The sequence below is a fragment of a genome, unplaced genomic scaffold (genome assembly GCF_019419815.1).
Source record: "Pyrus x bretschneideri cultivar Hongxiangsu unplaced genomic scaffold, Pyrus_bretschneideri_v1 Contig2, whole genome shotgun sequence".
Taxonomy (NCBI): Eukaryota; Viridiplantae; Streptophyta; class Magnoliopsida; order Rosales; family Rosaceae; genus Pyrus; species Pyrus x bretschneideri.
Genome location: NW_025999501.1, coordinates 3,441,986 through 3,453,852, shown reverse-complemented (window position 1 = coordinate 3,453,852; position 11,867 = coordinate 3,441,986). Strand labels below are relative to the sequence as shown.

Sequence of the window (11,867 nt, the reverse complement as noted above, 5' to 3'; positions counted from 1 at the left end):
ATCCCTGACAGCTCTTCAAAAGTGCCTTATCCAATTTCTTTCCGCCAAGACTTGTAGTAAAAGCTACTGGAATTGAATGTTTGTATGCAAAACATAACATTAGGCCATATTTCCTAATCGCTGAATTTGATAGGAAAACTCAGATAATTGACATGTATGTTAACACGGATGGACCTACAGTTATATTTTATCGGATGCTTAAATGCAAGAATCAAATCCTTAGTAAGAATATAAGATGTCGAAAATGGTACTCATTCCATCCAAAAGCCACGAGTATTTTCTTTGAACAAAAATATCAGACTTTGGTAAATATTGCTGTGATATTTGAAACAGAGGGAGAGTTGGGACACAAGGTTATACAAGTTAAAATAAAAAATATCGGGGGTATGTGAAGTAGCCAGCATTTTTCTAAACTAATTATTGGTGGCATATCTTGCGAAATTTGAGTGAATAAATACAACGTTTATGAGCCAAACAATAGTGAATTTATTGTTAAAGTTGGTGGCATATCTTACTAGAAAATTGTTACATCTCGGTCTAGGCCCCCATCACATCCTGGAACTTTACCGTAGCACGATATTGTCCGCTTTGAGCCCCTACCATACCCTCGTGGTTTTGTTTCTGGGAACTCACTCGAGAACTTCCCAGTGGGTCACTTATCCTAGGATTGCTCTCGTGCGAACTCGCTTAACTTCGGAGTTCCAATGAAACCCGAAGCCAGTGAGCTCTCAAAAGGCCTCGTGCTAGGTAGAGATGGGAATATACATATAAGGCTTACAGGATCCTCACCCCTGGACGATGTGGGATCTTACAAAAACAGTCTGATTATTTAAATTTTTTTTATAATTTATATAGAATAATAATACAATAATACATGTTTAATATACACTTCCTATTGTATTTTATAGTAAGTTTTTTAGTAGTCTAACTTTAAAATCATCAAAATATATATATATATATATATATTTTTTTTTTTTGCTTAATTGGTCTAAAATGGCTACCCACGTGTAAACCTGTTAAGGACTCGTGATTAATGAGTTTTAATGGGTGACACAATAATAATCTGATTAGTTAACATGTTGACCTGAAACCCATTATTTTCGTGTCATGTAAGAAATTGCCAGGTATACTGATTTCAACCAAATCAAAAGATTTTGCACAATTGTTGGCAACGAGAAGTTTTAAGGGGTTTTTGAATATTAGTCCTTGCAAAAGATTATAATTACAAAAACAAACCTAGTGCTAGATTACATATTCAATTTAAAACCTTGAAGTGTATTTTTATAAAAATTTATATTCTATTTTTGCTATTTAATGTGTATTTTTATTTAATGTATCCACATTAAAATTTTAATATTATTAATATGCACATATTTGACACATCCCGACCTAAAATGTCCACTAGGACTTCAAATCGAGTTGTGCTAGTCGATAGCTAGAAGGTGACGAAGCCATAAAGTGTAGTGATGTGGAAAATGTGAATAAATTTAAACCTAAAAGTGCCTAAATACAAGAGTATGCGGTGAGCGGGAATGAACCCATTTCACACGTAATGTCAGAGCATAAGTAAATTATAGTAAGATAAGGTAAGGATTATACCCTCAAAGGTAGCCACCTATACTGAGATTTGACAAGAATCCTCGTCGATATAAAAGTTCACAAAATAAACCTGGAAGGGCTAAAAACAAGGATAAGTGGGCCTGAAAATAAAGTTTTAATAAAATCCTTTCAAAACGTTATAACCCTTCACTGTAAAACATGTATAGTTTCCAGAAAATCATACTACGTATAAGTATGAAATCAAATGCAAATCAACAATAAATCCAGAAAAATGCCAAATCACAATATTTCAACAGTAGTATAATAAAATCAGGCGCTCATTGATCTATACTAGCACATAAGTTGGAGTCGCCTAATGTAGCCTATACAACTAGACTGATGCTCATCAATCTATGCTAGCACACAAGTCAGAGTTGCCTAATGTAACCTGTACAACATGACTGGGTGTAATCATAATATACACTCTAGTGCTACAATCATGTAAAGACTGGCACTATTCGCGGTCACATGAGTCGGAGTTGCCTATTACAACCTATACGACAAGATGTCGGAGTTGCTTATTGCAACCTGTACGACATGATTGGCACCTACTTGGATCTAAGGCGAGGGTGCGATGTGGATTTGAACATACACCTGAAAGATTAGCCCTGGTCTTGGGCGAGCACTAACACCAGGGTGCAGCAATGATGAGTAGACTACATAAATACAATCATGCTACAGTGATTCGATAGTTCTAATCAACATACTAACATTCATAGCTGTAGATATAATTATGGCGCCAAAGATTATAAGCATACCTGTGTATCCCGTAAGATGTAACATATTCCATAATTTCTAGTCAATATAACATTCATCAAAGTCATAACTTGGATTAAGGCATCCCTCAAGATCTGAAATGATTTCATAAATTCCGTCATTTTGCTAATGCTTATAAATTTTAGTCTAATCCAGGCATACGTAAGAAATTCTTTTTCAAATGCATAAATGGAAACTATCAATCATATAGATATATATATATATATATATATATATACACACATACATACATACACACACTATAAAAAAGAAAAGACCCACGCACCTGAAGTCCGCGCTACAACTCCCTAGCACGAATATCGAGGCATCATGAACGTTCATCATCTAGAATAAATATCAAATCATGTCTCAGAATTATTATCGATAGAACACGCAACTTACATAAAACACATCCCCAAGGATGTTTTAGAATGATTTGAAACCCATTGACCAAAAGTTAACCATTGATCAAAGGTCGACAATAGGGTCCATAACCCTACGTAACTCGATCCGGAAGATCCACACCTCAGATTTCCGATCCATGACCTCCAAAGATCCACATTATGCTTCTAAAACAACATACTAAAATATTACCATGATCCGACGGTCACATCTCCGCCAATCACAGTTCAAGTGGCAGTCAACGTTTTATTTTACGAACTTACAAATCCAATTCGGAAAGATCCGTACGTTGGATTCCCAATCTGTAAGTTCCTAATGTCCTCAAATATTACATAATATATTGTATTAAAGTTTGGCGACGATCGAATGGTCTGATCGTCAAATCATAAAATGGTGAAGTGACGTAATATTCCATACTAGGTTCAAACTATCGAACTATAGCAAATGGTTATCAAATTGACATCAGAACATCAAATTTAACTCAAAAAGGCAGCGTTGGCTTACTGGCCATACGCCGCTGATGTGGAAGACGTCTTGGACTTTATCTTTGTTGGAAATGTGCCCTAAAAGCCAATCATATGATGATACTTTACGGACATTTCACATGTTAAACTAATCTAGTTTAATATATATATATATAGGGCAAAGATTATTGTTTAAGCTGTCTCATATAAATGTTATATGCTTAGATGATAGGTCCAAGGAATATGTAATTGGGAGAATGTGATCTAAAGAAGTTAGATTCATGAGACCATTCTCTTTCGTGTAGATATCCAAATGTTCCTGACCATAGGATTGCCAATTGGGCATTGGCAGTCCGTTAAGATCAGTACGTGCTATGTCTTCTCTTAGAGAGAGTGACTGGTCTCGAGTCATTGGTGTGACTGACACCAAGACAAGTATGTAGGTGCTCAATAGAGAATGAGTCCACTGAACACAATCAACAAGGAGTTCTCGTACTCATGTCACATGAGAACTCATGGTTGGGATAATGCAAAGTAGTCCTTTGACCTGAGGCATCATAGTTGTCTTGTGGTTAGGTCCTTGATCTTTGGCTATGTCAAAGTCACTTCGTCAGAAGGTGTCCACAGCCTAGTTAGGGTTAAGCCACTTAGCCATGAAGACAAGTGAATGCGCAATAAGGTATCTTTAACCTTCAAACCGTTTAAGGGAGAATACTCTATAATATGATTAAGAATCTTTGGCTAGAGTATGAACGAGATTTAGGAAGTCATTCCAAATCACACTCAAAGTAATCATATAAGTAAGAGAATCACATTGGATAGTAGACATGAATAGACTATCAAACCAAACAATGTGGTCAAGAGTATTATATTAGAGAAAGACCGTATTGCATTGTAATCCTAAACTAAATAAGTTCTTTACCTCTTCTGATTAGCCTGGGTAGCCATGACATACTGCTATGTGTCACTCATGGTTTGTGGAAGCCCTAAAGGTGTATAATCACTAAAGGAAGAATTGAAAGTAAGTTTCAATTCACAATCGATTTGAAGAGTTCTAATCGTCCACTGCCTCGCTAAAAAGAACCTAATGGATCATACACCGAGTAAGGTAGAGATTGAATGAACAATGGAGATGAGTAAGGATAATTAAATGGTTTAATTATTTATGGCTAGGATCAATTAATATGTTAATTAATCAAACGAATATGTTCGTTATAGACCTCGAGTTAGTTTTGGGCCGCAGGCCCAATGGGATTTGAATGTCAAGCCTATTAACTTAAGTTGTATGACAACTTGAAACACAAAGGGCCTCAAAGCCCAAAGAACCCAATATGGCCAGCCATAAGAGTGAGGGGTAGTAAGCTTGGCTTAATTGCAAGTTTGCCACTCCATTGTGAGGAGGTATAAAGGCAACTTTATAGCCATTTCATCCTTAGGGTTTCTTTTGGAGAAAAAGGTGAGAACACAAGCTCTCATTTTCTCTCTAGGAAGCCAGCTACTGATAAGAGCATATTTATATGACTTTATTAACTTGTTTCTTTGCATTTAGTAAGTTAGTTTTTATTTATTAGAGTGTTTTAAGCCATTTTCGTGTGTTTGTAGGTCCAAATGACAAAGTTGGCAAGAAAGGGCATTTTGGAGTGTTTTAGAGCAGTTTTGGACTTAGAATAGATAACACATGCATGGAGCGAGGTGGATGGACATTTTTGAAGTTCAAATGAGGCTAGGAATGTGCTAAAGAGATGGAGAAACTAATTCAAGACATAGAAGATAAGGAATCAGCTAAATGGAAGGAACATTATCCAAACTAACTTCATCTTATCTTACCTCATCCTAATCCTATTCTACCTAAATTCCAGCTGCAGGGGGAATTATTTTCAGATTAGGACACCTAAAAACTTGGTTTTAGAAGCCACATCCTTTTCCTAAAAAGGTGCCGCATAGGCCCTTGTCCTTTCTTATAGGAACCTGCCGAATATTCTAGTCCTTATCCTTCCTAGTTTCTGCCTTATAATTAGCCTCTTTCTTGTGGGATTGGAGTCCCAAATCCTTCTCCAAAACAACTTTTGGGCCGTGCCCTTAGCCTATAAATACAATCAAAGGTGCCGCATAATTAAAAAAAAAATACAACACACACAAGAGCTTGATTTTCAGATAATAAACACATAGTGCCGCAGCTTGCAAGGAAGGAGAGCTTGGAGCTGTGCCTGCCATCAAAGGCCTTTGGATTGCTAGAGCATTTCTAAGTGTATTCTGTCTTTAGTTTTTAGTTCAATGTTTGTTTTAATTTGGTTTTCAATTATGATAGACATGTGGAACTAATTTCGTTTTAGTTAGAGGTGAATTCAAAGCCATGAACATATGCGTGATATGAATTGATTGCATCTAGTTATTGTTTCATAAATCGTGAATGCAATTTACTTATCTATTTGATTGATAACTTATTCTTGTATGTTGATTAAGGAGGCCTACTTAGTTTGCATGCATGAATTTGATGCTAAAATATAAGGGAATTTCACCTAATACTTATGAACTTATATTTATAAGTAGTGGAAATCACCAGTCATGCTTGTGTTAAGTAAATTCCTAGCAGGAGTATCATGCTTTTCATAGTTATGAATGCCTTGTCAATGCTTATGATTTTCATAGAATAGAATGATCTTTGATATGTATCTCTATCATGCAGTTCATATAAAGAAATTGATAAGAATAATTTGACTGCATCGCTGTGTCCAAGTCAATGAATTTAGGAAAATCTAATGGTTAATTTGTGCAGTTCACGGTTAACTTGCGGTATTGTCACTCATGGTTTATAGGAATAGTAATTGGAGATCGATTTGTGTTGCATATTTGTCATGTGTGGAGAATGACTCTCTAGCTAGCCTTTCACCCCCTTCATTCACCCTAATTTAGTATCAGTTAGTTTGTTTTAGTTTTAAATTTCGTCCAAACCAACCCCCCTGCCCCCGCCATTGTGTCGTGTTAATTGAGTTTTAAAATTCATTCAAACTTGTCCCCTATTAGTATTTTGAGTCAAGGTGAACGTGTAGTGCAGGAGGTGAATATGAAGGAAGATTTGTGAAAAACAAGTTCATTTGAGCAACATCAACAACATGCAATTAACAATTAAAAGGCGGAATCATGTTTATATGCACTCAAAAACAAAACTTAACCCATGAGCTTCAAAGCCTAGTAGATAGGTGAACCAAGACTCAACTCAAAACAAAGTGAGTTGAGAAACCAATACCTTTGTAGATTCCTCTTTGCATAAGCAAAGGCTAATCACCCAAAGAGAGGGCCTTCATTCCTTGCATCTTAGATCCATGGATTTGGATGGATGAAAAGGTTTCTCCAAGTTCCCAAAATTGAGAACCTCTAAGTCTCCACACCAAGGCATATTGTAAAAGAAATGAGTGACCTTGAGGAAGTAAGATTGCTAGATGTTTTCCTCAAGGGTGGCCGGCCATTTCTAGAGAGAAAGGAGAGTTTGTATTTCTCCAATTTCCCCATAAACAACCCTTAATGAATTTTGGCTATTAAGTCACACTTATACCTTAATTCATTTGAGTGGCAAACTTGTAAATAAGTCCAAAACCCACTCTTTCTCTAAATGGCCGGCCTTAGGGTATTCTTTGGGCTATTTGGGCCTTTGTGAATCATTATTCATTAAGTTGTCATACAACTTAAGTTAATGGACTTGACGTTCGAAGCCCATTGGGCCTTAAGGTCCAAAACTATCCCGAGGTCTTCAACGAACTTATTCGTTTGATTAATAATCATATTAATTAATCCTTGCCATAAATAATTAAACCATTTAATTATTCTTACTCATCTCCGTTGAATCTTCAATCTCTACCTTACACGGTGTACGATCCATTAGGTTCCTTTTAGCGAGGCAGTGGGCGATTCAAACTCTTTCAAATCGATTGTGATTTGAAACTTACTTTCAATTCTCCCGTTAGTGATAATACACTTTTAGGGCTTCCACAAACCATGGTTGACGCCTAGCAGCATGTCATGGTTACCCAAGCTAATCAGAAGAGGTGTAGAACCTATTCAGTTTTAGGATTACAAATGCAATACGGTCTTTCTCTAATACAATACTCTTGACCACATTGTTTGGTTTGATAGTTTATTCATGTCTACTATCCAATGTGAGTCTTGTGCTTATATGATTACCTTGAATGTGATTTGGAACACATTCCTAAATCTCATTCATACTTTGGCCAAAGATTCTTAATCATATCATAGAGTATTCTCCCTCAAACAGTTTGAAGGTTAGAGATCCCTTGTTGCGCATTCACTTGCCTCCATGGCTAAGTGGCTTAACCCCAACGATGCCATGGACACCCTCCTGATGGAGTGACTTGGACATAATCAAAGATTAAGGACCTAACCACAAGACAACTGTGATGCCTCAGGTCAAAAGACTAATTTGCATTATCCCAACCATGAGTTCTCATGTGACATGAATATGAGAACTCTTCGTTGATCGTGTTCAGTGAACTCATTCTCTATTGAGCACCTACATACTTGTCTTGATGTCACACACACCAATGACTCGAGACTAGTCACTCTCCCTGAGAGAAGACATAGCACGTACTGATCTTAACGGACTGTCAATGCCCAATTGACAATCCTATGATCAGGAACGTTTAGGATGTGTCAACGAAAGAATGGTCTCATGAATCTAACTTCTTTAGATCGCATTCTTCCAATCACATATTCCTTGGACTTATCGTTTAAGCATATAACATTTATATGAGACGGCTCAAACAATAATCTTTGCCCTTTACATTTAAACTACATTAGTTTGAAATGTCCGTAAAGTATCATCATATGATTGGTTTTAGGGCACATTTCCAACAGAATAATCACGTGAAGGCTGACTCTAGCCCCAGGCGGGAACACTAATACCGGGGTGCAGCCATGATAAGCTCTCAACAAATGTATGTATACCAATGCAATACAACTCATTCAATCACATAATACTCACCTGAAGCTTACCAGAGTCTTCGTAGCATCACACAATACAATTCACAAATATAACAATGCAATACTTAAAATGTGACTTATTACGACATGGCATTCAAAGTATAAATCATTTTAAGAAAAATGTTCTGGAAATTGTAATCTACATAGAAAGCAAATGCCCACTCACCTCAAGTCCGCGCTACAACTCTCTAGCACGAATATTAAGGCGTCTCGAACGACCGGTGCCTAGAATAATGATTAAATATCACAACTCATAATTCTTATCGATAGAACATGTAACTTACGTAAAACACATTCCTAAGGACGTTCTAGAATGATTTGAGACCCATTGACCAAAAGTCAACCGTCGGTCAAAGATTGACAGTAGGGTCCACAACCCTACATAACTCAATCCAGAATATCCGCATCACAGATTTTTGATCCGTAACTTCCAAAGATCCACATTATTCTTCTAAAACATCATACTAAAGTTATCCAACAGTCGAATCTTCGCCAAACACAATTCAAGTGGCGGTCCACGATTTATTTTACGAGCTTACAAATCCAATTCGGGAAAATCCGTACATCGGATTCCCAATCTGTAAGTTCCTATTGTTCTCAAATATTACTTACTATAACATATTAAAGTTTGGTGACATGGAAGATCCGAAGCTACGACAGTAGTAAACTCTTGAGCCTGAGAATCCTAGGCCAACTCATCAAATTTTGGTGAGTCATTCGTCCAAATCTGTACCAATTTGTATATGGTTGAGTTACTCCGGCTAAATCTCGTCGAGTACGAAGTCAATTTCAACCCAAATCTTCTTGGATTGAACGTAATAGAATACTTCCATCATTTCTGGACGGTTTTGATTTAATTTGGTGAAGGAATAGAGTTGATTCTAAACTGGACAATTTCTAGATCTTCTGTGCAGAATCCGGTAAGCTCCAACAATGTCAAAGATCTAGAGGAGCCGATCCAAATCAAAAAAAAAAAAAAAAAAATAAAAAAAAAGTAAGAGGACCCGAGGACCCGTCCTGAATCGACCCGTTTCAATCGAGCTGGGTTAGGTCTGGTTTCAGTGATCAGATTTGCAATATCCCGCTTGGCCCTGCCCATATCCTTTTTAAGCGGGTCCGGTCCGATCCCTCCAAATTTGGGCCATGCTCGGCCCGTGCCTTCCCTTAATGACACATAGAAAAGATCATACTAACCACCTAGCGCAGCAAGGAGAGAAGGCTGCAGATTTCCCAATGCATGCTCTCACACAAATACAAAATTGGAGTTTCGGGGTTTCTTCCTTGTCATCGAAGTCATCTATGTATGTCATCAGTTCAATCATGAACTAAATCTTTTTGCTAAGGCTAGGGTGTACTCTTATCATGTACATATAATTCTCGTTATTTTCCATGTTGAGTGATTGTTGTTGTGCTTTGTTGTTATCAAATAATTGACCATTATTTGTGTAAAGAACTAAATTATGACTGACAACTGGAGTTTAGTAGATTGCTTCTCATAACAATTAATTACCATGAATTTCATAATCGAGTAGACATACTGGTTATGATATGTGCAGTATCATATAATTATCCATTAAGCGCAAAGGGTTTCGATTATATGTATCTGTGGCTAAACATAGCGTGGGATGATAGTTAGGAACACAGTTAGTATATTCTGACAGTAAATATTGACAAATCAAGGGATAATTATTAGCAACATGGAAATAATTTGATGTTAATATGAATAACAGGGTTTAATGGGATTGAGAATGAGGAACCTGATGTCCTAGTGTTCCTTACATTAATTATTCCATTCATTTTAGTACGTGTTTGATCAATTGTTATTTTTATTTGTGTTTCGTTTCTTTGCATATTTTAATTTGTCAATGTAAGTCATGTTTTATTTAAAATTAGTTTGAAGTTAATCACAATAGTAAGTTTTGGTTAATCTAATTCTTGTTAGAATGACAATCTACTTATTACAACATTACTTGAGCGATATTGTACACTTGCAATTACAACAAGAAGTTTTTGGTGCCGCTGCCTCGGATTGAATTGAATTTAATTTACTTTTTGATTTTTTATTTATTTTTATTTTCGTTTTTCAATTTTGTTTAGTTTTTCTCGGTGCATTCTCACTCTTTTTCATTGTTTCTTGAAGGTGAATGGTACGAGTTCCTCAGATTGTGTATTACTTGAGTTTGAACTGGAAATGGAGAAAAGACTTTATGAAATCTACAAGGAACAAAGGAGAGACAATGAGAAATAAAATTGACAAAGGAACACGATGGCGTTAGTGCATAATGAAACGAAGGGAGATTTTGATAGTCCAACCATTCTAGAATCACCATCAAGCATATTTCTTCCTACAGCTGCAAGAAATTATGCATTGAAGAAGATCCACTTTAATATGATGCTCTTTTTCATGGCATGAATACTGAAGATCCATTGGCACATATTAGAGATATTTTCAACATGGTGTCACCACAACCACAACCACAAACACCACCGCTATCACCAAAACCACCACAACAACCTCCACCACCGTCATTGTTGTCACTACTGCCAACACCACAACCACAACTGCCACCTCTTCCATAATTGCCATCACCACCACCGCCCCTTCTACCATTATTACTTTTGTACCAAAAAATTATTGGCACCACCACCACAACCACAAACATCACCATTGTTACCATAACCACCACAACAACCTCCACCACCATCATTGTTGTTGCTACTGCCATCATCACAACCACAATTGCCACCACTTCCATAAATGCCATCACCATCACTGCCCCTTCTACCATTATTACCTCTGTACCAAAACCCCCAAACCTCATTATTGGCACCACCACAACCACACAACCACAAATGCCACCACTTCCATAACTACCATCACCACCGCCGCATCTTCTACCATTATTACCTATGTACCAAAACCCCTAAACCTCACTATTAGCAACACCACAACCACAAACGCCACCACTGTCACCACAACAACCTCCACCACCGTCATTGTTGTCGCTATTGCCACCACCATAACCACAACTGCCACCACTTCTATAACTGTCATCACCATCGCCGCCCTTACCACCATTATTACCTATGTACCTTAACCACCAAACCTCACTATTGGCACAACCACCACTATAACCATAAACACCACCTCTGTAACCACAACCACCACAACAACCTCCACCACTATCATTGTTGTCGCTGCTGCCACCACCATAACCATAACTGCCACCACTTCCATAACTGCCATCACCACCGCCTCCCCTTCTACCATTATTACCTTTGTACCTCAACCACTAAACCTCACTATTGGCACCACCACCACCACAACCACAAACGTTACTGCTGTCACCACAATGAAAACGCCACCTCTGTCACCACAGCCACAATTGCCACCACCACAGCCACAACCGCCACCACTTCCATAACTGCCATCACCATCGTGGCCCCTACTACCATTATTACCTTTGTACCCCAACCACGAAACCTAATTATTGACACCACCATCGTACCTGCATAATTAATGTGTTCGCCCCCACCCCCACTGTCACCGTTGTCATCGCCACCACCTATGACGGTTACTAACATCAACATCATCATTGTCGCCACCGCCACCACCAACAACGCCACTGCCACCATCACAATCACCACCAT

At 37.6% G+C, this 11,867-nt stretch overlaps 1 protein-coding gene across 1 annotated transcript; it reads right to left on the bottom strand.

Annotated features, from left to right (window-relative positions):
• Positions 1–11,140: 11,140 nt before the first annotated feature.
• On the bottom strand, positions 11,141–11,867 carry LOC125476688 (glycine-rich protein DOT1-like). The gene is made up of 3 exons (XM_048583023.1): positions 11,726–11,867; positions 11,552–11,678; positions 11,141–11,480 (listed from the first exon to the last, which is right to left on the bottom strand). Exons 1-3 carry the CDS (start codon positions 11,865–11,867, stop codon positions 11,141–11,143), a joined length of 609 nt encoding a protein of 202 aa, XP_048438980.1.